Here is a 25,679-nt window from a genome sequence, read left to right as displayed (position 1 = left end):
CATACCCTTTTTAACTTTCAGTGTTTTTCTCCACAGTGCAGAAAAGATTCCATCTGTCCAATCATTAGTTGCAGCATCTAGTTTTCCAAACAACTGAGAAGCAGTAATAGCTTTAGGGTTCATACGCAGTTCCCTATGAGGTTGGCCACATTCTGTCAGTGCTCTCATTAATATACTTATGACCATTGTTTTTCCAGATCCACTAGGTCCAAGTGTCATCAACCCATGACGTACTAGAGAAGTTTCATACAACTATTAAAAAATCAAAATATTTTAAGAAATATATGTTTTGGGAAGATTTTTGCTTGCTTTTAATACATTTGATAGTGATTATAAATGGATTAGACATACAAATTATATGCTCAGAACTGAAATCAGCATTTGTTTCCTGATTTCCAGTATTTTGTGGAATAGTACATACCTTCACATCCTGATCTTCTAAGCACCAAGCAGGTTTACTATAAAACAGTTTACACAGCTAAATCTTGCCTAAATTTTTCAAAGAAACTGAAAATAAATTTACCAGATTTTAAAAAGGATTTTCTGCATTATTCCAATGAAAAAAATGAATGGTTACCAAAATATTAAGGCAACAAAGGAATGGCTAATCACCACAGTACTAAAACACCAGAGTATATAAAATAAACACAGGGACCACACTTCCTCCAGGATTGCAGATGGGTTTAGGTTCAGGAGAGTTCTTTATTGAATTTTCTATTTTTCTTTTACTATTAGCTATAGGCTTGCTATGGAAGTGGCAGAGAGTCTGCCTACACAACTATCTCCTTTTGGAGCAACCAAAAGGAACCAATAAGTGGTAGTCCTCCTGGATGAGAGAATGTTGTAAGGAGAAGCATATATAGCTGCTGCTGCAAGCTGAATAAAGGCTTGTATCAGTCCAGGAAGATCTACAGGCACCACAAATCTACACTAAGATCAAATCCACCATGAACTTGACAATTTCAAACTTCTTAGTCCCAGTGGAAGATGGAATTTGTTAAGTATTGAAATATTGAATATTAAATATTGAAATATTAAGCCATGAATAAAATGGTGAACATGACTTTAAGCAGGATGGCCAAAAATGTTTTATGCCATGTAAAAATTCTGCTGGCCATTAGTGTGAAGCTATGTGAAGGACAATATGGATCCAGCCTGCAGAATGCAGAGCAAAACCTTCTGTAAATTAGATGGAGTCTGAGCAGAGCCATAAATATAACTCTGCTTTGATGACAGAGACATGATATTTTAGTTGCTGTGAAGTAACATAAGGAAGAATGTCGCACTTTTTAGAATACTGTAATGCACTGTATCTTTTGCTCTCATTCAAAAAATCATGTGGCAGGGCTTTTTTGTTGGTTTTGTTGGGTTTTTTTGGGTTTTTTTTCTTTTTAAGGTAGACAAGTTTGGAAATTTTCAGACACCTGGTAATAAGCACAAAGGTCAGATTGCCTTTCTTGGTTTACATCTAGTTTCTTTTAAGATACTTAGTTTGTAAGAGCCAATGATGTAGTTTCTAATTTATGACTCTACAGCCAAGAAACACACCTAGCACTTCAAGGCCTGTAGTTTCAGAAAGTGTCTATTCTGAGGCTGTGTTTCAAGAAGATGCAAACATATTTCGACAGTAAAATGTTCTTAAGTGTCAGTTATTGTAGCTGTACTCTTAGCTTGGCAACCAGGAAAATGACAAATAAATTAGTCTAAAGCAATATAGATTTCAGCCATTGGAAATGGTAAAGGTTATTAGTCTTAACCATTAACAGTGTTTAACAATTATTCAAAAAGTAAGCATAAGTAAAATATGAATATTTGAAGAAAACATAGTTCCTCTTTAGCTGACATTTTACAAACCAAAATTCAATTTGATCAATTAATGAAATTTAAAAAAATACATTTCCCTAATTAAGGCTATTAGCTTAATCTCAATGAGTAATACAGCCAATAAAGTAAAGCTGATCCTTCTTTAAAGCATGATATTACAAGAAAAAGCGTTCACACCTTGTTGCCTGCATGCAGAAAAAACAAGGAATCAGAGAACACACGAAACCAACAAAGCCATAATGTTTAATAGCATCATTATCACCAATAAATAAAGTGTGTTCTCAAAAAAGAATAGAACAAAAAGACAAAAGAGCAACAATGCTCTAGTTACCTTTCCAGCTTGTCAGTTTACAGTTGTTAATGACTGTCTGATCTTTTTTTCTTGAGTTGTTAGTCTGCTGCATTTAAGTTGTTGGGTTTTTTTTAAGAAGGTTGTGTATAGGGAAATGTGTTGGCATAAAGCTCATCAGAACATGAGTTAACTGTCTTTAATAATAAATTCAGTTAGTTTCAAACATGATTGCATGTCAGAAATACAGCTACCAGCCATTTAAATGTTATGTCAGAGTACATGTCCAGAAAGCCATTTAAGCATCTTTTTTCCTTCAAATAAATACATATTCATTAATCAACAACACATCATAAAGATGATCCCACACTAAACACAAATTATCATAATCCCAAATTACAGTTCAGTCATCAAATCATTAGTTTACTAAACATAATGTCTTACAAATATGCTGAAATCAAAAGAATTTCTTGCAACACCTTAACCATATTTTTTACAATCAGAACACACCCCAGGTCTAAAGAGCTTGCAAAATAAGGTAAAAAACCCACACTACACTCCTAGCAAACTGCCAGTGCACAAGTTTCTTTTTTTTCTATTCTTTTTTCTATTTCAGTATTCCTCAAGTGCCAATAACCAAGTGTTTTTCATGTCAAAAATAAGCAGCTTTTTGCTTTATGTAAACAACGTTGTTTGCAACAACTTTTTGCTACAGTCTCTCATTCAGGTTCCATGTATTTTCTTACTCATTTTTACTAAAACTTTTACATGCAGATAACAAAGGGATACATAAATCCACCTGGGTGCGATCTTTCTACAATATTGAAGTTGGTTAATGCACTTCAGAAGGATACTTGCTTTGAACATTACGGATACAAATTTACAGCAGCTGGGCTTCTTTACATCCTTTGTAGTCCAGAAAGCCTCTAAATCTCTTTATAGCTTTAATCTCTCAGTCATGCATATCCTTGAGAGAAACAGTTCCCTGTGCACGACAGTGTCACTCCTGTTACTGACACTATTTTTGGTTCTTTCATATTACCTACATGTATGTTCACTTGTCATGCTTAACCTTGTTATAGGTTTCCGTAAGTTTGTCACAGCATATGCTTAAGACATATATGGTGTATGCATCCTTATACTTTAACTCTTTCAATTTAGTACAGGTAAGCTGGATCATTACCTGATCAGTGTATAGGTTCTCAAAACTCACATGAAAAAAAAACTTTGTTTATTGCAATGTCCACTCAAACTCATGATGAAGACTCTTCTCCATTACAGAAACATATTTAAGTCAGAAATACATACCTCTTACATTTTTCTTTGCCCTTATAAAAGTCTTTTAGCTCTCTCCTCCTACTCAGCAGGAGTTGTGCCCTGGCTATGTTTCTTCTCACTCTATTTACAGCTTTGGCCTTCAAAATGCCTCCCAATCTTTCTTATGCCCTACTATCCCTACTCTAGGCTATGAAACTCACGTTAGAGATCCACGTAGGTGCCTTGCTGCTTCATTCAGATAACTTAGATGCACTACCATATCTGGAAAGACTAAGTTAATAGCATGTTTTAACTTTTTTTTTTTCTTCTTCTTCTGCATAATTTAAAGAAATAAATCCACAAGTCCCTTGGATTGGTCTTCCTTAGCGTGGTGTACACACAACCTTTGATTTTTCCCATATTAGAAGCACATGTCATTGAGTGAGACAATGGTTTAACTACTAACATGGTGTTCTGACTCCTATTTGTTAAAAATGTTTTGGAAAAAAATGTTTTACCTGAACAAGCTTAAGATTCCATGATGGATGGTTAATCAATCCTGCCTCTTCAACCTGATTAGCTACTGCAGCCTGAAGCTCAGTGTAAGTACTGCCATCCAACTGTAACCCCGGAAAGAGATCATTGATAAGACTGAGAAACAAAGGCTCATCTTCATCTATCTGAAACCAAAAAAAAGTTACTAAGTACTTAAAGCATGGTTATCCAAAGGATGTTCTCAAATAAAAATTAATCTCTATTTTAAAATAGCAAAAATTAAGAATATATATTCTAAATACAGGTGCTTATGTTCATAAACACAACCAGCAAACAGGACAGCTCACTACAAAACCAGCATTTTTAAAATGTCATCCATATGCCATGTGAGAAATAAATTCAAAACTGAAAGAAATTTCCCACAGAGTAGACACTGGAATCTATTTTTTAAATCTATTTGTAAAACACTTGCAGCATATATTGGAAAGAACATCCTGTCTGGAAAGAAACCTTTAAAAGTTTAATTTAGTGGACACTCAAATTGTTCAGATTACTTACAGTACAGTAATCAGTCTGTGCACAAGTCAGTACAGTAGGCCACTATTAACCTACTTGAACCTTTTCACCTTGAGCACTGTTTGCAAGTCTAATAAACTCTCATTGCTATTTAATGATAACATGATGATTATTATGTTTCAATTTTAAAGAAAAGGATGTTTGATTTTTTTCATAATCTTCTACAAAACCCCATGAAATAACTAGTAGACTTGCCTCTACGTGGTGCTAAAATTAGATTCTTACCAGCTTAGAAAGATTCATATCTCTTATCCCTCTCATAACAATGCTTGATTCACTTTCATTTGGCCTGGCCCTCTTCTGAGATCCAAGAGTCCTCAGTACTGAAAGGATATTCCTCAGACCAAAATCATAATGTACCTAAAGAGTGGGAAAAGGCTTATGCATCAGTGACAAGTTCTCCAGATTTATTTCATAAGTACATCAAACCTTATTTGCATATTGTATAGTAAAGTTGGCCTGCCTGGAAAAGGTAGCTAAAATAGGAATTGTTGCTGTTGTTTAGGAATTATTCTATTAAAATAAATGAAGAATAAAAAGCTCATTTTCAGGAAAGGGGGAGGAGGTTTTTTTTCTTTTCTAATTTAAATTTAATTGACTTCAACATTTATAACACCATATAGCAATTATTTTGTAGCTCTGTATAGCAGGATTCTAAAAAAATAACAGTTTCATTCCAGATTGGGTCTCACCAAATAAGGCAGTTTAAAGTCAAGACTTCAGTCAAAGCAGTGTTATGGGAAGAAGGGCAACTTAAATCAAACTTAAGACGTTACCCCCTGTGGTTTCCAACTTCCAACTACTTTCTCCAGCCCTGGATAATTCTTACATCACCAGCTCAATTTTCACTTGGCTGCCATGTTCAGGTAGAGAGCCTCATACACTTGCAACTACAAACTATCATTGTTTAACAGACAAATGCATGTATGTGACTACATATATGTGAATTAACATGGATATTTGTTCAAAAATTTTAGACAAATACTTGTTTGAATTATATCTAAGCTACTTCAATATTTTGTAAAAAGCATAAAGGTGATACTTCAAAAACAATCTGCAAACCCAAAACCTAAGGGGTTGTATTGCGTAAATATAAAGACAAAGAGGAAGGGAATACATAACACTACCTGCTTAGAGAGCTGCTCCTCACAAAGTTTATAAAGAACAAAGAACTTCTGAGACAAGATCACATTATGACTAAATCCGTAACTTGCAAGCTTAACTCTTATAATTATCTGAAATACAATTTTTTTTAGAAATTCCATTAGTTTTTCTAAAGATTGGTAAGCAAAGTAAAATACTTTTCTTTCAATTCAGGCAGAAACTGTACCTGTTTATCTGGAACCATCATTGCAACAGTTCTAAACTGAATTTTGAGATTTTCTGGTAGTTCTTGACGTCCAGCATATCCAGGATTCTATATAAGAAAACATAATGCATTATTATTTATAACAGTCAAAATAACATACTTTTTATTGTTCGACAGATTTATGCATAAATACCTAGATCTGTTCAGAGTTAGAACTCTTGTCTACTTATGATTAAAATGTAAAGAAAACCCATCAACCATAACTAAGAATTAGTAAACATTGCATAATTACCAGACTAATAGCTAATTTTTTTTATCATAACAAGCTAAAAATCAGAAAGTTAAGATTTCATGGAATACAATCTAGTTGGTGGATTTCTTTTAGTGTATTCCCAATGTGAACAAAGTTTTCATTATTATATTGCAGAATAGGGAGGGGTTTTAACATATTAAAAATCCAGTGTCTAGCAAGACCCAAAATAATATTATTTTTTTAAAAAAAGAGAGATAACAAGCAGCCTGTGGTGAAGAAAATTAGGATGCCCTTCTCTATTTCTTGTGCCTGAAAGGCTAGCCTTAAAGTACAAAATCTCACTGAATGTTCAATAGTTTATGAGTGAATCCTACCCGCTGAAGTAAGAATCATAGTAAGAAATTGTAATTCCCTTTTATTAACAGAACTGGTTTTAATAATGGCTGAAGAACACCCAAAAATATGTTGCAATGACACAGTAAAAATAAGAGTCAACAAAATTTAAACATAAAACTTTACATCAAAATCATATGAAATAAAACTTTAATGCCCAAGAAAGTCTGACTAATTGAAGATTTCCAGAAACTTGTTGCCAACATGAGGGATAACTCTGACATCACACAGGTGACATTTACAAAATGAGAAGCACTCAAAATATATTTATGACCTCCTCTGCTACTACTCTGCACTCAAACATGCCGATGAAGATTTTAATTTCCCATAAAGGCATCTTGGACTGCCTTCTGTCTTGGCATTAGGAAACACACACTATAAAATTCCCTGCCCATGAGATTACAGGAACTAGTGCTATGAAGCCTCAGGAACCCTATGGGAACAAGGCAGCATGCTCTGAAAGTTAATATTCTAAATCCAGGAGTTTGTGTTTCTCCTTTGGGTAATGGTAACTCGTGTAAAATTATAGGTGTTACCTTGCGTATCTTTTTTGCGCAGATTATCCATTCAGCTGTGGGACCTAACTTTGATCTATATATGCTGCAGTTCTTTTTAACAAATAATCATTATAAGACAGGGAACAATGTATCTCATAACACCCATAAAAACTTCATGATATAAGAAACATGGTTTTGTCATAATGCCTGCACTGATTCCAGTATTGATGCACAGAACAGAATGTGTCCCTTTTGCCACAGAAGAACAAACGTGGACATGCAGCATTGTAGTTACCATTTTAGACACATCCTGTAACCACCAATCAAAGGATCTGATAACTTTTTTTGCACAGGTTTTGAAAAGACCTGTTGTCACCACAATACAAGGAGGGTGGTTTATTCCAGAATCATGCATGTCTGCTGTAAATCAGCTTAAAGAATTCTTTTCATAAATCCATGTAAAGCACCCATTAGATATGAAATATGTCACTGAAAAATATCTTTCCTGTATCTCCTGCTTGAAGTGAATGTTCTTTTGTTTTTCCTACAGTATCTTCTTCACTAATACTGTTAAGGCATTTCAAGCTAACGTAGTAATTAAAGTATATTAGTGTTTCAGTTCTCTTAGTGAGCACAGAGAATTCTCAAGGTTTGGTCAAACTCTTACTCTACTTAATGAATTGCAATACAGTAATAAAGGGACATAGTCATGAACCTTTTCAATATTCTTAAAGTAAAAATGAAGATGTGCAATTCATGAATAATCAGATTATTTATGTGTTCCAGTAGTTCAGTCTAATTCTATAGCAACAGCATCACTTAATAAAATCAGTTATTTTCACCTTGCCATTTAACTGTTTAATTAATAGGATAATTTGTCACTTCTCTAGAATTATTACTAGATTTACCATTGTTAGGAAAACGCCAAACTCAGGATTTAAATCTACACAGTCTCCATCAGAAAAAATGAACTGCCTTTTCATTTCTTTTCTTGCTGCTAAAATAATGTGGATTTGTTGTGCTGCTACTGACAAGACAGGCAACTCAATTCGGTTGAATTCATCAAAACATCCCCAAGATCCAGACTGTGCAAGACCTAAAACAAGGACAGAAAAAAATTCATTATCTGTTGTTCTTCATGCATATTTGAGATATCTGAATTAGATTACTTTTGCCTCAAATAATTAAATAAGATTATTTTTATTTATTGCCCTGTGGCCAAGGCCTATCTTCCCCCAACCTAACTGACTATTTCCATATCAATCTGAATTAATACTTGCTGATGTATACAAATTGCTTAAAAGTGAATCAGAAAAAATCTGTGTATGTCTTGGGGCATTTGGCAGATCTTTTGTCCAGATCTTCCTGTGATTGTACTATTTTATTTTAAAATGACAATTCAATTATTTACAAAAAGCTGTTAGTCTAAAAAAATAAAAATACGTGCAGAGTACAAAATGCTGGCCCCAAATGTTACAACAAAATAAATCACTTTTTATTTTCATTTGGGTCTTCCAGCCTTCACAATACCTTTTACTTCCCTCTTATAAATCATAAAGGCTAAAATTATGATTATTTTTTCACTAACTAGAGGTTTAAATAAAACTGAATCTCACAAGGTAGAAAATATTAATCTTCAAGCATATATCTCTATGTCTAAGCATTACCATTTGAAGTCCATACTAAAATGCAAGTTTTTCATGTAATGGTATAGGACATAACAACATGCTCTGTGCGAATTTGTCTATGAATGAAAAAGAGGACAACAGAGAAAGAAAATGAAATGGGAAGAGAAATCTAGAAACACTATATTGATAACAATAACATTTTCATGAAGGAATAACTTCACAGTTGCCTAATTTCAGTTTGGAAAAGTAACAAGAGAATTGTTGTACCTTTAGCAACACTTTATGAGAAAATTTGTAGCAGCATTCTTTTCCAAATAATACTAAAGTACCAGTATGCAGTGCTTTTCTTTCATGCATACTGGAAGACAGCTATTTAAAAGTAAAAATTTATACAAGTAATTTAGGGCATGTTATTGTTATGCAGTGAAGACTAAGTAATTTTAGCAGGATTCTGTCATGTACTCCAAGATCTTTTAAAAATATGAAGAGCTTTAATTTCAAAGGGGCAATACATTTAAAACCCACAGCTTTAGGCACTTTTATGCCATAATTACTTGCTTGCTACAAAAAAAACAAACCAAACAAACAAAAAAACAACAAACACAACAAATTAAAATTAGTAGTTTCACTCCTTGCTTCTCAGTACATACAATATCATAAATTTGAAAAATGAGCTGACAGAAACCTTATGAACTTCAGGACCTTCATCTGGAACAGAATAACTCCACGCAGCAGTACTGACTTGGTGGTGACTGACTACAAAGCAGTTTTGTAGAAAATGACCTGGTGTCCTGCTTAACAACTAATTCAGCATGAATCAGAATTATGCCCTTATATCAAAGGAAGCCAGCTGCAGATTGGACAAGAGTGTAGCCAGCAGGTTGAGGAAAATGATTGCTTGCCTCTACTCTGCACTTGTGAGATAGCACCTGGAGTACTGTGTTTGGTTTGGGGCTTACAAATAGACATTTATATACTTGCATGAGTCCCACAGACAGCTGCCATGATGGTCAGTGGCTGGAGGACACGACACAGAGGGAGAGGCTGAGGAAACACGATTTGTTGAGCCTGAAGAGAAAGCTAAGGGGAAAGCCTATTACTGTTCACAACTAGCTAACAGGAGGCACTGAGAAGGCCAGGGTCTTCTCAGAGGTGAAGTGGAAGAAGAGGAGAGAATGGGCAGAGGTTTCAATGTGGGAAATTCCAAGTCAATGAAAGTATCAAAAAAATGTACTATGAGGATGGTCAAACACTTGCATAGGGGCTCAGAGGTGTTGTGGAATGTCCATCCCTGGAGATACTCAAAACCTAACATCAACAAGGTCCTGAGCAACCTGCCCTAACTGCAGCTGTGGAGGTCTCTCTTATCCTGCATGAAGAAGTCTTACCTTTGAAAATTCTACCCAGACCTCTGAAGTCCATCTGATCAGAGCAGTTAAAGACGACTACATATTTTCCCAGAGCCTTTCCCATGTCTTTCGTCGTTTCTGTTTTACCAGTTCCAGCTGGTCCTGCTGGAGCTCCTCCCATGTTCATTCCCAAAGCCTGTGCCAAAGTTATATAGCACCTATAAATGTTAATTCATATTAATTTATTAAATCATATGAAAGATACATGTGTAATATATATAAGATAACAATGAGTTATGCGATAGATTCTGTAACTCTTATGTTGAAACATTACTCCTTCATAAAGCAGTTCCATTGATTTCTGTGAGTGCAGGAAGTTCACAGTGGTAAAAGTCACAAAACACAGCATTTAAACTTTACTTATACAAGCAAAAACTTTTATCTTTTGTTACTCTAGTGTGTTAAAAACTGTGAATATTAGACAAATTAAAAAATTAATGTATGAGAAGATTTTCATGAATGACATAGCCCACACAGGACTTAATTCAGAACGTACCATCTATTAAAAGTATTCATTATGTATAATTGGTTTTTCTAACCTGTCTGTAAGAGGTGTTATAACCAGACGATCAGTGCAACCAAGAAATTCATTTTGGTAGACAAAATCAACATCTGTAATGGATACCAAAACTTGATCGAAATCCTCTTTAAAGTAGAATCTAGACTGCTTTAACCATTCAAAATCAGTCGGTGATTCAATGTGCATTTTTACCTTAAAAGCAAGTAAATAAGTGTATAACTGAGCATCAACTTTTATTGTCTTTGATAACTGTGATAAAATGCCTATTTGTATGAGAATAATGAGTGATTACTCAGGTTAAAGTTCCTATTGTAAGTAAAGCTTCTGCAAGTAAACTGAAATACATATAAGCATCACATATGTTTAGATGTATGCTAAACTGATATTAAAAAATTTCCTGATCACTTAACCGATTTTTACAACACCTGTGTTAAATAAATATTAAATTGCTTTGGTAGTGCAGCTCACATTCCAAGTGAAATTAGCAAACACTGCTGAATCTGCCAAACACATTAGAACAAAAGGCATGATGAAGGAAGGATCTGACTGATGCATCGAATGCAAATTGTGTAGGATCTAATAAGCTTGTGTCAGCAGTAAAAATACGTGAGAGATGTAGTGTTGAGGGATGACATTCCTTAATGAATAATGGAACATAAACAATTTAGCACAATCTAAAAAGCTGAAGTAGGATTGGCGTTATCTGTTGATTTCAGTAGGGGTTTTTGTTGTCTTCTATGTATTCTCCTTAGGAACCAGAAAGAACCAGAAAGAGAAATCCCAGTAGCCTGTTCTCTGAAGGTGTAGGGGAGACAGAAAGAAGAAACCAATAGATATGGAAGATATTGCCATCATTGCTCTAACTCTGGAATAGGCGGAGCTAAAGTGCAACCTAGTACCAACTACTAAGATTCTGTAACAACCTATGAGGAAATTATCTATGATAATAAAGCTACAAGACCCGCAGCCAACTCAACTTGTTTAGTTATGCAAGTAAGAGTAATACAATAGTTTTTTCAAATGAAGGACACATTGGAACATTTTTGTCTATCAAAATAGTTTTGCAGGAGGAAGTGGAAAATTGAAATATTCTAAGAAAAGTGTAAAAAAATGGAGCAAATATTGAGATGGTAGAACTGATGGTTTTTTTTTTTTTTCTAGTGTAAGCAATTATGTACTATTTTTATTATGTTGAGATTATGGACATATCTGTCTTACAAACACACACATACACATGTAACTGTAGCTACCACATGTAAGAAAAATTATTATGACAGAAAATGCATTTGCCAGAAATCAAAATATATACTTTACCAAACAATCAAATATATCACACTGATGCACATGAATTGTAATAAGTGTTTCAAATTTCACTCTGTCAAACTTGGAAAGATCACGTGTGGTCTGCTTAATCAACATATTCAGAATCTCCAGAAATCTCCCACTGGTTACTCGCATGATTTTTCTGTCCTCTTTAGCATTCTGTAGAGCTTCTTCTGAATCATGTGTCCACAATATTTGAATTCCCAGTAATCCAACCTACAAATTTAATATGTGAAAAAAAAAATACAAAACACTTTTTGAACACTATCCTTATTATAGAAGTCTTAGGTGTAACAGGGACAATAAATTATAGTGAAGAGACTCCCAAATTATCACTGCATCCGGCACGATGCTCCCTCAACAGGATATTGTGCCTGAGTTAATTGGCTCTGCTGTGGTACTGGAAATTCCTGAGAAAATATTTAAAAGCTTTTATGAAAATTTGTCACATAGTGAGATACACACAGATTATGGATGAGTCTCAGATTCACTTACAATCCCTTAGTGTACTCCAGTATTGCAAATGTAAATAGGTCTTGAAGTGTGGGGAGAAGTCCTGAAAATTTCTCATTGCCAATTTTGTAGCTAATTGAAGAACATTAAAAAAAATTCCTGTGCATTCCTACTGAATATGGGAGGGATTGCTATCTTTCAAACATGCTGTCACAACTGAAGTACAGCCTAGAGCACACTGAAGTACAAGTTATTTTGCTTCCAAATAAATCTAGAGTTACAGGATGTTGTGTGTAAACTACTGTCTCAGATCATTTTGATGATCAGGCATATCCATGACAAACCAGGACAGATGACAAACGTACCAATACCATTTTTTGCCACATTTCTATATACACAAACTGCCGAGACCTAAAAATTTGACACAACCACTCTTTTTACTTTTCTGTCTCCCTATACCTGTAATGAGTTCATGGTTAGAGACTGTAGCAGGAAATATCCCCCCATTTTAGAACCATTAGGCCATCATCATCAGAATCTAAACAAAATTTAAAAAATTATCTTAGAGTGACCAATTAGCAGAGGAAAAAAAAATAAAAATCTTTGAATGTCACTCTTTCATTCAACCTAATAACAAAAGAGACAAGAAAAAAGCAGTTTGAAGAAAATATTTCAAATATTTGTCAATATTTTGCCCAATTCTTTCTCTGTCCTATAACACAGATTTTCTTTCTCTGTACTTTATATTTCTGTGCCAAAGACCATTTTCTAGTTCACCCCCAACCCCCACCCCAAATAATTGCACAGAAAACATTTGGATTAGCAGGACATGGGAAAGAAGATCTTTGCAGATGGTAATAAAGCCACTTCAAAATGTCTGACATGCAGACAAGACAGAGTCCTTATCTGTTAAAGGAAAAGTAAGAGATTTTTAAAAATAAACACTGCTGAGATAATACATAATTACATCATAAATATAGCTTTAAGATTGTATTGGCCAGTTTTAGTATTTGCAGAATTTCTGTTAAAAGAATTAAACCTGGCACTGTACAGATTAGAAAATTAGAGAGTCAGAATTTGTACAGGATGGGAAACGATTTATTACTTGTTAGTGAAACTTATGCATTATCAGTATGATTGAGTCTCTAGGCAAACTAGAATTCTTCAAGGTAGGCTTCTACGAGGACTGCATTATCAGGAGTGACAAATATATGAACTATAAGGTAAGTCTTGTAAATTAGGAGATAAATAATCATAACTATAGTTCTTGCAATCTTAAACTATGAAAGAGAAATCATTGTATGCATAAAATTTTATTTGCATCTGAAAGGGGTTCAATATCTATCATAGCAGATATAAGATCTACTTCATATTCTCCAAGAGAAGAAAAAAGTCATTTTAAAGTAGATTACAAGAAAAATGTTATGCTATATATAGGATATCAAAATTGCAGTCATTAAGGATTGACTTTTACTGAGTAGATCCTTATCTTTGTTTCCTCTATGAAAACTTCCTCATATAGACATTCCCATATGCTTTTTACATCCCACCTCCCCCTACACACCATCCAGACTGCACAGAAAAATGCACATCCTGTAATCTCACCTGTGCTGGGAATTGATTAAGAAAATTCAGCAACTGATATCCTGAGTCACTAATTTGGTAATATGCTGCCCTAATTATGCCATGCAATGAAGTCTGCTGCATATGCAATAAATCCTGCAGCCAAAGCTCTACTGGTCCTTTTGCAATCACTGGAGCATCCAACTGAAAAATTAGTAAAAGCAAAAGGTACAAAATAGAACATAATTACCAAACACCTGTTCAAGAATGTTTGCTGCATTTCTATTCAAGACAATTACTGATTTAATTTCAATAAAACATACTAGGAACTTTTAATGAAGATTTATTATAGTTTTGTGACACCAACACTGTTCATTTGTAATTAAAAATAATACAATTTATTGCATACTTTTATGTTCAATAATAGATTGATTTATCTATTAACAACATTTCTGGGAAAAAAATAATCAAAGAATTACTGGAATTTTTTCTCCTTCTCTTGATATGACGGCCAGTATGCGATCATAATCCTTTGGGTGAAAGTCCACTTCATTTATATTGTCAGATATGGAAGGCAGGTGTGGCTGTAAGGATAAATCAGAAACCATTCAATGTAAATGCATAGCATTATAAAACAGAAAAAAAAAAAAAAAAAGTCAAGTTAGGTTATCCTGCAAAGGTTCATCTGAACCTACAGATGAATTTTTGGCCATCTGTAGGTAATAATTACAGAAATGGTTGTGTACGATTTTATCTCCATTTGCTAGGGTGTTGGGTTTTTTTACAGTTTCCATAAGGTGATCTAGCAGAGCAGAGATCAGCTACTGTGTAATATCAATGCTCTTATCTCAATCAATCCCTAGGAACAACCCAGACTAGTTGGATTAATTTTGAAATATGCAAAGCAGGAAATTGTCACAGGGTCCTTTCTGTTAATTTAGTTGTGAGAAGAGTCACCAGCAAATCACTTGATGGGACCATATTCTAGGGTTCTGAATTCTGAAGATTTTTTTTTAATTACAGATATCCATTTCATATTTTGTTAAAGACTACAGAGCAAGAAACAAAACAAACAAAAAAAAAAACTCTAACAAAGTTTATAAGAAGAAAATGTTTAAATTTTAACTTATTAAATGCTTCTCCATATTCTAACATTTTGTTATAAGCAGGGGGAAAAAAAAATCACTAAGGTTGTACCTGAATTGTATGAGAATCACTTGCTTGTCCAAGAATTTCAAGAAGGGCAGGATCAGAAATAAAAAAGAATCTAGGAAACAGTAGTCTTTTCTTCTCTAAGTATCTTTAAAATTGAACAAGATTTTTATTAGAATATTTCAGCTCTTTGTTTTTTTCTACGTAAGAGTGAAAGTAAGACTGAAATACTATTAATATTTCATATAAACTACTTAGAAACAAAAAATGCATTAAAAATCAAACAATTCATACCCTGCAAGTGATTTCTGACATACTTCCAACTGTTCATGTAAATAAGGGAGAAGCTGCTTCATAGTCCCATCCCTGACACAGCAGTTAATTACATTTGGGCTTTCACGAGCTCGTTGCATTATTCTTACCCATGATTTGTCAACATTCTGAAAAAGCTTTTCTTCCTATATATAGCAAAAACATAAGTATTTTCACAACATAATCTGTTGGAATTATTATTTTTATTATATATATAATATAATGATTATTATACAGATACCCTTTAATACACAATAATAGGCAAGCATTTTAAAGTTTACCTGGGGTAACTGTTTTGCAATATCTCCTCCTACAAAAACAGCTTCAAGATAAATCCAGAGATTCTGCACAACCAGCCATTTTTCAATTATGTCTGTAGAGCTGCTAAGCTTACAAATCCAGCTCTGAATTTCCTTTTTAAATGGTGTATTGTATCTAAAAAAGGATGAGAAGCAGAAATTATTTAATTCTAAATAAAGCTATTATAAGATATATTATAAAATAAATAAATGGTAAAAAAAAAAACCAACACAAAACCCCCACAACTGAACAACACTTGTTTCACTTAGAGCAAGAAGAATCTCATGGAAAGTTTCTACCAGCTCAATTGCATTCAAATATATTGAGACAATAGTTTGCTACTGATACATGAAAGCCTTCCACCTGGGAAGCTGTTTCATTGGACGTTGTAACATTCTTTTTCATTAAAAAATAATATTCCATTCAAATTTACTACTGATTTAGCCTAATAATAATACAGTTTCTATCTCAGTGTGTTTCTGAAAACACTATACACAATCAACTTAGAAGTACCTATTGGTCAGTAAAGAGTCAAGAATCATTAAACTGTCCTCCATCAACATTATAATTTCTGATGATTCAGTTCCCTTTAACAGTAACTCTCCTCTCCCTTTGAATGATGAAAAGCTCAGAATTTGGCTTTCCCAAATGTCAGCTATTTGAGATAGTTTGGCTTCTATATCTTTCTCCTTTGTAGCAGATAGACATATATCCTGCAAAGAAAGAACCATTTTTTTAAAATCTCCATTCTTCAGGAATAAAATCTTTCCTTACAGTACACATCTAGTAATAGAGTATTTTAAAACAATATATTAAATTTTATAAAATAGTACAGAAATGTGTCACACATGCAGAGATCACAGTACTAATTTTACTCACTCAAATTACGTGTATATATAACTGAAAAATGCACATTTGGAAATGCATGGATATACCATTTCTGAGGCTTCATATTTTGTTATTTTTGCATAACAAGATTTCTGAATTGTCTTTTTTACAAGGTTTAGGATAGTGATGTAGGCTCATCAACAGATGAACTTTTACTCTTATCCCATTTCTATTTATAGAATCACAGAATTTAGGTTGGAAAGGTGACCAAGTACAATATTGTATTCAAATCAGAGCTTAATTCAAAATTAAGTGGATCACCTTGGAATGCTTCCATATAAATCAACTATGAATATAAGACTAGCTTTTGCATGCATATTTATCCTATGAAACTTGCAAACTCCATTGAGAGTTCAAGGTCATGTGAGGATTCTTTTGAAGATGTGTGGTTCATGAAGTTGTATGTATAAAGATCTAGAAAAGCATTAATATTAAATATTAATAAACATGGACCCTTCCTCAAAAATTTCTGATTTATTTACAAATTTTTAAAGCAACTACAGAGTTAAAAAATTAGGTGACCATGATCACTTGAAGTATTCTTTGGGTTTTTTCCCTGTTTAAAAAGGGCTAAGAAAATCATAGAAAATAGGGCCAGCAAGAATGTGAAGAGATTACCTAGAAATAAGAATCCAAAGATTTCAGCTGCTACCTCTTTGTTCATATGGATAAGAACTTCTAAATAAAATATAAATTATTTTAAACTAGCATAGTCTGATTGAGAGTCAGGGACTTTAAGGAATTAAAACTTTTTTTAAAAGGTGATAATTTTAAAAGCAACCATATTATTTTTGCTGACAATTTAAAATAAACAAGGAGGGGGAAAAGATGTATGTACCTACCTCAATATCATCTTTGTGTTTAAGAATTGGTGCTTCCATGATGTTTTGAAGGCAAAATGAATCAGATTTTATATCAAATTGATGTCCTGTTGTTTCAGCAATACGATTCCAGTGTCTTTGCTTCATTGCTTTGTTGGTCATCATTTCCAACAAAGTACAAGACTCCCTAAAATCATCAATTGTTTTCTTGAGATCTAAAAATGCTTGCCAGTGTTTGAGTCCTTTAGGTAATCTACAGCACCTGCAGTTGAGTTCAATTGATGCAGTAGTAAATGCCTCTTTTGTCAAAATAAGAATCGTGTAAACATTTTAAAAATAGATAAGGAAATATGAAGTAGCTTATATAAGTCAACATTTTCTATGTAAAATTCCAATTTGTGTCAATTAGTCTACCTTTTTAGAAAAAAATGCAAATGCCCTACTAAAACCACATAATATTTAAGTTTTAACCATTGATATATTCTTTGTAAATAAACAGTAATATTGCTTTTTGCATGAAAACATAGCTTATGTGTTGCTTATCATCACAGATACTATTGACAAAAACCCAAGCCAAATTAGTTAAAATTCACATAAGTGATCCTTGCACAAATATAATATTTACTTCAATTTACAATACCAGTAATACACATGGCACATACTAACACACACTTCAGAGACAGATGTGAAAATTGGAAAGATATGACCACCTTCTCCCTCTACCTTCTGTTAGTAGTCTTGAAACGATTCCAAAAGAAAATGAAAATTATATACTTTTAACATGGAAACCCCCCTAGCGAAATATTTAAGTCAATATTCACCTCTTTGAACACATTTTTACAGAGCCTACACACTAAGAATTAAGCAGTTGACCCACCACAGGAATGTCTTAATGTAAATGATAAAGTACATCCTTAGCAAAAAAAGTAATAAAGCCTGAATCACATTTCCCTTGGTTTTGCAGCCTTTGTCACTTACGTCTCTACCTCCCACTGATGTAATTTCATCTTTTCTGTAGCGAGTACAATACAGCAGCCTGTGTCTGGTTTAGAACTATTTCAGTGCTGTGTGGTTGCCAGTACAGTCATGCTGATTATGTCCCTGGTTGCTGTCAAACAACGTTTAATACCTGCCTGCCCTTCTCCGAGGGGGAAAAGTATTTTGTGTGGGTTTGGACTACCGTGAAGTTTTAACTTTTACAAAACTCATAGGTACTTAAGGTTATTTTGTAAGAAATCTGCCTTGAGAGTTGAAGCTAGCTGATAGATTAATGTCAGGTTCAGTGATTTGACAGGAATCTGGCACAGCAAAGAGGCAGACTTTGAACGATACTGGAGGGTCCAGAGCCAGGAGCCCTCTTATTCTTACTGATTCTTGTGAACCAGAAGATACTGTTTTACCCAAAGACCAGATACTGCCAATTAGATGTCTGTCAATGTCTTGCTTCTTTGAGAGACTCTTAATCCCTGAAATCCTGTCAGCATATGTAACCTCAAATTTGGGAAAGAATACTCTTTGGCACGTATTTCCTTGAAAAGTTATTAGTCTCTGTTTAATGTTTTCCACTTAAAAAATCAGAAATAATGCAAATCTATGACGCAATCTTCAACTCTGTCAAAAGTGCAATTTCCAAAATATCAAAATTTTTCACTTACCAATTTTATGCCTTATAATGACGTATTTTATAAATCTGTTAACCTTCAGGAAAACATGTATTTACTAGGCTACCTTGACAACATGGACTAGAAGCTAATAATGAAAAAAAACCCCACGCATTCTGCACTACAGATCCTCTATCCCTAGTTTAGGAAGGTTGTGCTATTATTTTCAATTACAGAATGCGTTAGTGTGATAAGCCATGAAAAACTGCCAAAGTAAGACCAAGAGGTAAGATATATTGACAAAATGGAGAATGGAAGGAAATAATGGGTAAATAGGTGGGATAAGTACTTAACGGCCTGAGAACAAACTATTTATATTGAAGGCTTTTCACTGCAGTTACAAAAGTAATTGCCCTTTTATACACTTCTAGTTGAACTACACTAAACAAATGTCAATTTCAGAGACTAATACAATGTATTGCTCTTATGGAACTCCGTATTTCACAAATTAGGCTTTAACATTATCTAAGATTGATTTAAAGGTGCTATAACAGGCTGGCACCACTCTGTAACTGTAGTATAGATATACTCTAAAATACCAAATACTGGCACAAATAAAAATGTACATCAATTAGCCATGCCTTTATTTTGGAAATTAATAATGGAAGTTTCTGGAATGTTGTTCTAATAGGAGGATGGGGGGTGCAAAGATAGTGCTGAGAAAGCTAGAGTTGTTTCAGGATGGACTTTGCCAAGCTTATAACAGGACTCTAATAGGTAGCTGGAGAGCTGGCAATTGCACTCACTGCTGTTATTCTGTTGTAAAATAATCTTTGTTCTAGTCTTCTGTATTATATTTCTTCCTAAATTCATGGATGTAATTTAAAAAAAAAATTAAAAATACGGTTAAATTAAAAGGTCTGAAAATACTTCTGAACCCTAAGAACCAATGAACTTAAAATAAATGGGCTAATCTCCTGGCTGAAAAACTGAAGAACTTACCTTTTACAAATAAACTTTCAGCTCTCCTAACCTCTTGGTTGGTTTAGCTAAGGAGACTGACTCTTCAACTGAACGTATGCCCTTCAGTTATCAAAACTGCAGGTTAAAAGCTGGTTAACTACAAGTATAGTGTTACTCCACTCTTCCCTGAAGAATCTTATTACTTTATGACAAACCTTATCCATGGAAGTTTTGTATTTAAATATATCAAAAAAGCTTTACTGAAATCATCTAAATCTTAATGCATTTAATATCAGTTATAAATTATATTATGAACTTACCTGTTTTGAAAATCCAGAAGTTCAGCATTAATTTTTTCAATGTCTAAATCTGTCCAAAGTATCTCATAATAACCATTGATAGTGTTTATTACAGTATCATATAATCCATACAATTTCTGAAGCAAGCTTAACTCTTTCCTGTGGGGAAAATAAAAAATAATCATAATAACAATTTTGATCAGCTATTTGGATATCTCTCAATAGTTAAATAGATGGCATATTCAATATTACTACAAAAAATTCAGGTAGATCAATTACATTATGTTTCTTAATGTAGAAAAGAACACTTCATGAATAAAATCAATAAAAAAGAGCAGACAGTTGGTGCTAAAGACCTAATATACACACTAAACATATTTGGGGAAAATTTTCCTTTAGTCTAGTCCTATAAAACTTCCATTTATCCAAAATTAACCTAGCTTATATACCCTGAGCTGTCTCTGTGGTGCAAAGCAGAGCATGGCAAATAGGGATAATTAGTCAATTTACTTTGGAAGCACTCTGAATCCAAACAAAAACAATGATCTAAAAACAGCCAGAAAGGGTCAGATCCTCATCTGCTGTGAATCACCATCAAACCATTGAAATGGTTGGTGCAAAAATGTCAGAATCTGATTCTGATTTGTACAGCTGCTCAAAAAATTCAGACTTTCATAAAAACTCTAGTTATATTTTTCATATATGACACACTGACCTTTCCTTGCCTTTTCCTTACTCATTATTTGTACCATATCTTAATACATAATACTATATTTACTCCTCTACTTTTATATATATATTTCTGGGACATAGTGTTCTGCTCTTTTATAGAGTATATACATGTACTAAAATAATTTGTATGGTCCTGTTACCATAATAAAAAAAATACATTTTTTTTATATGCACACCACTAGACCTCTAAAATTATCATTGATTTTTTATAATTTTTTTTTATTTTATTTAAGGCAATGGAAACCTTCCATATTGAATTATTTCCCTTTTTGGTGTATCCTAAGCCTTTCTAACATACTTAAACACCTACGCCAGCTGTATTCCCACAGTTACCTGACTTTATGCAAAACTCCATAGTCTGTGACAGGCAATCCAAACAACTGTTCACCAGCTGAGTATGTGATATACTTTCTCCACAGCTCATCAAAGTTAGCCTGATGAAATTAGGATTCATACAGACAAAATGTATGTTTATAATCTCGGTTTAAATTTAAAATTGTCTAATAATAAATTAAACAGTTCTAAACTGGTCTTAAAATAATTCTATTAGGATCATATTTAAATGTCTGAAAATATTTTTGATCTAAAATTTTGAACAGGGCTCATGTAATGTAATACTCAAATCTATATATTGAATTCAGATAGTGAAAGTTTATGTAAGAAGCAATAATTTGAAGAAGCATTTTATAAAAATAGGATGTGAAATGAATTCCACATTATCAAGGGAGGGAAAAAAAAAAAGAAGAAAATATTTGCATTGATAAAATATACAGCCTGAAAACAACCACTGAAGAGTACCAAAAAATACAATTACTTTCATAGTATAACTGCTATCCAAAGAATATGATCACCACAGAAAAATGGAATGAAGAATGATTTTGGCAGTTACTATCCATAAGCACAAAGCATTCTCTTGGCAAAATAATAAATACAGTAAATTCAACCAAAATCACTCCATTTTCAGTACATATTAGATGCATTAGGAAGTTTAAACACCTTCTATTAGTTACTTAGTGCATTTCATAAACTCTGACTGTTTTTTACTGAGTCTATACAATACATAAGAGACTGACAGAAGTCTTGCTGAAAAAAAGTCTTCAAGGTACTATTACATGCAGAGAAAGGAACAAGGATGAAAAATAGATTAAAAACTGGTTACAGACCTATGAACTAAGGTTCATAGCAAACAAGTATCAAATTGAAAGACAATTATCGAATGGAAAGTGTGATCTTTAAAAGGTTAAAGAATTGGGTTATGTGACTGATACATAACCTGGCTTCTTCTCAGTCATTATCAAGTTGTTATACTTGACTCTTCCCTCTTATACTGCTTGTATTATTTCAAATCAATAATTTATGCTCACAAAACATGAAGAACAAAGCAAGGTTACACATCAATCATCAGTCCTTCCATGTTAAAAAAAAATATGTCTGATAGAAACTATAGTTAACATAATAATACACAAACTATCCACCAAGACACATTTATCAAAGATTGTAAAAGTGTCTTTTTCTAAAGTTGTTTTGATAAGCAACTGCAGATTCATTTTAGTTATTTGGAAACTCAACAGTTCATTTTCTTACCTGAAAGATCTGCAGCCTATTACTGGCTTCCTGAGGTGGAATACCAGGAACCATAGGTCCTTCCTTTTAAACAAGCAGTTAACAAAAAATGAATATTAATTCTCAAAGTGACTGAAAGCTACTGTAATTTACAGGTCATCATAAAATGCATATTTTTTGGTAGTCAAATTCCAATCAAGTTTTGTATCCTGGTAATGCTATTTTTATGAAATTGAAAAATTCTTTAGCTTAAACTCAATAATAAAAAACTTCCATTTTTCAGATTTTGTTCTTTTGCTGAAAATTAAATACACAGTGAGTGGGCCAAGATCATCTCTTTAATGCTGATGTGCAAGCAAAGGTGCCATAACATGTGTTACAATTTCTAAATCAATTTCTAAATCAATTTCTAAATTAATTTCTTAATTAAGATTTCATGGTGATTTTTACCACCAGGGATTCTTTTATTTCCTTACAGATTAGCGTGCACTATTATTTCTTCATACTGAAGATTTTGACCTATAATGATGGCTGCTTAGCAACCACTGCATCAAAAATCCAGTAGCTGAGTAAAATAAAATTCTGGCACCCAACTGCTTCAAACCAAAAATATTGGAAACCTACGTACAAGTCTTACAGGTAACTACTAAATTCATTTACCATTTCATATGACATTTCAAAGTTTGACACATCCTCCTGAAAAACTGCGACTGATTCTAGCAAATCACTCTTAAATTTGGGCTGAACTCGAACCAGCTTATCTTGAACTCTGGTCTGACATACAAAAGATTAAAATCAAAGTTACTTCTTTAAAAAAAACAAGGAACAGATATTTGAACTATATATAGAACAAAATTATAAATAAAAAGTATTATTTCTGAACAAAAATAATTATTTTAAGCTAAATAGATTTTCTTTCCTTTTATGGTGCTGTGTTCAACTTTTGATACAAAAAGTGGAAAAAAAACCCCAACGAAAATCTGTTACAAAATCTCCCCTCCATCTTTAAGTGAATGTATTTCATTACAAGGGGGTAGGGGAACAAAAGGACACAAAAAGGCGGGGTGGGGGAGTGGAATATTGTAATCTCTTTCTCAGTTTCCCTCACTCCAAAAGAACTCGCAAAACCCAAAATGTTACGATACTCTTCCTCAATGGATGGCTCAGCCTTCTCTTTAACAACTTCCTTAACCTTTTTTAAAAAGCTTTTGGGTTTTTCTCTCAAGCTGCTTGACATATAAGTGTAAAATACATTTGAGCTTGAGCCCTTTCCAGAGTGATTAATCTTAATTGTTCCAACAAAATATGTATGTATTTCCATCTAACCTTCTACATTACAGAATATATTCAATAAACATTGAGCTTTTGAGGGATATGAGGCTGTTCTGAGCAATAAAGGTAAAATGCAATCACCACCTAGGGGTAAGGGCACTGACAAATTATGCACCTCTTAAAAAGAGGTTATCTAAGGGTAGTAATCTTCCTGATCAGACAAATGACACAAAAACTAGAAATGAGAAAGAGCAGAAAGAGCAGACAGACATAATAAATGTCTCATTTTCTTGCATGTTTTAAGTATATATCTAAAATGTACAATAATACTTAAATATTGAAGAGTTCTATAAAAATAAAATTAGAAAAAGAACACACTAATAAAAGCTGTAGACACTAGTGTGCAAATGAGGCCGTGTGAGAAGACGGAGTGAAGTCACAATTGGTCCCACATTGTCATTTATAATCTGGAAAAAGCACATGAAGACAAACGGAAAGTAACAGTTTTATATACTTACAGCTTTGGTCTGTAATTTATTTAAAGAATATCTAAGTGTATCAACTCCTTCTGATTCCTCTTTTGTAATGTCAATTTCAAAAGTATTTAAAATGGCATAGGCTTCCTAGATGAAAAAGCAAAACCTTAGGAATGATGCATTTAAAGTTCATTTCCAGGAACACAGATCCAATTTGTAAGAAACATTTCAAATAAAATCTGTTAATGTAATTTAGGCATAATTACTATTTTTTTAAATAAGGATGATGAATGAAGAACTAGGGAACAACAGCAAAACATATTTCTTCAAAGATGTATTGGATGAAATGCTAGGAAAAAATCTACAAACAATTTTAATATTAAAAATACATAAACTTTATCATCCTAGTGGTATTTTTATTCTACTGATCTACATTCCACCTGAATGCAGATTTTGATGATTTTTTCCTGACTTTGAATAATTACAGACACTACATATTATTAAATGTTTTGCCATTTATACATATTTATTACTATGCTTGCCAAACTGTCAAATGCCTGTATAAGTATTTGTTACAGAATGACCCTTTCTTATCGCTTGTTCTCATTTGCAATTTGTTTGCATATCTTCTGCTTTATTATCCTCCTCATACACACATGGCATTATTTAAAAATAAGATCATTTGCAAATTTTATCATTTTCATATTTTATAATTTCCTAACTGGTAGACAATAGATTTGTTAATGAAGACAAACAAAAGTGTCTAGCAAAGTATCTGATATCGATTCATAATTTATAATAAAAATAACAGCAAAAATCTTACTTTCTTTCCCATTTTCAGCCTAGATCTTTCAGGACAGTAAACTCATTGTTTGGGTTCTCAGTTTATCTTATGACTCCTGTTATATAATATAATTATCAAGATACTAATTGAGATAAAAAAAATAAAAATCATCTTACTTCTATAGGTTCCAGAGTCATATCCATTTGTATTTTATTATCACGAACAATAGATAAAGCTTCCATTGCAAATCTGACATCATCTAAGTCATGCAGAGGTCGAGACAATTTCTTTAAATATTCAGTTATAAACGACATCATGTCTGTCATTTTTTTTTTATATTCCTCATGTAAATAACGACAGAGGAGCATCTTCCAGGCTTTGGCTTCAATTGCTAAAGCTGTTTTCAGTGGTCCTGATTTAAAATAAAAAATTGAAAAAAACTTATTCAATCTACATCTTAATATTTTCTGTAAAAAAGCCCCACATCTTCACACATGGTTCTTTAACAGCAAATAGGAAATGTAGACAGGCAATCCAATTATTGCATTTTAAAACAATTTCAATTACACTTAAATATATTTCTGTTGGTTTATTGTACATTATGATATCTGTAAAACATGTTGGTAAGCTTATCTAATAGAACATATAGAGAAGATGAATAATGACAAAAATGTTTATTTATTAATGTAGATTTTCATAGAATACCTTGGATATATATTAACCAAAT

General features: G+C 33.0%; 1 protein-coding gene across 1 annotated transcript in view; it reads right to left on the bottom strand.

Moving 5' to 3' along the window:
- The window catches only part of DNAH8 (dynein axonemal heavy chain 8), a 146,280-nt gene that overhangs the window by 80,793 nt on the left and 39,808 nt on the right, over positions 1–25,679 (bottom strand). Inside the window, exons 26-47 of the mRNA XM_080408689.1 lie at positions 25,129–25,364; positions 24,211–24,315; positions 23,081–23,194; positions 22,442–22,504; positions 21,191–21,291; positions 20,147–20,284; positions 17,284–17,524; positions 16,067–16,266; positions 15,535–15,688; positions 15,236–15,399; positions 14,987–15,089; positions 14,269–14,373; positions 13,832–13,993; positions 11,765–11,989; positions 10,470–10,642; positions 9,910–10,088; positions 7,802–7,989; positions 5,772–5,858; positions 5,569–5,676; positions 4,667–4,801; positions 3,889–4,050; positions 6–252 (exon numbers count right to left, since the gene is read on the bottom strand). Coding sequence (XP_080264815.1) covers positions 6–252; positions 3,889–4,050; positions 4,667–4,801; positions 5,569–5,676; positions 5,772–5,858; positions 7,802–7,989; positions 9,910–10,088; positions 10,470–10,642; positions 11,765–11,989; positions 13,832–13,993; positions 14,269–14,373; positions 14,987–15,089; positions 15,236–15,399; positions 15,535–15,688; positions 16,067–16,266; positions 17,284–17,524; positions 20,147–20,284; positions 21,191–21,291; positions 22,442–22,504; positions 23,081–23,194; positions 24,211–24,315; positions 25,129–25,364 — 3,390 coding nt within the window. The remainder of the gene's footprint in view (positions 1–5; positions 253–3,888; positions 4,051–4,666; positions 4,802–5,568; positions 5,677–5,771; positions 5,859–7,801; positions 7,990–9,909; positions 10,089–10,469; positions 10,643–11,764; positions 11,990–13,831; positions 13,994–14,268; positions 14,374–14,986; positions 15,090–15,235; positions 15,400–15,534; positions 15,689–16,066; positions 16,267–17,283; positions 17,525–20,146; positions 20,285–21,190; positions 21,292–22,441; positions 22,505–23,080; positions 23,195–24,210; positions 24,316–25,128; positions 25,365–25,679) is intronic.

This window comes from Falco punctatus (genome assembly GCF_963210335.1).
Source record: "Falco punctatus genome assembly, chromosome: 12".
In the NCBI taxonomy this organism is placed as follows: Eukaryota; Metazoa; Chordata; class Aves; order Falconiformes; family Falconidae; genus Falco; species Falco punctatus.
This window is presented reverse-complemented; position numbering and strand designations above follow the sequence as displayed.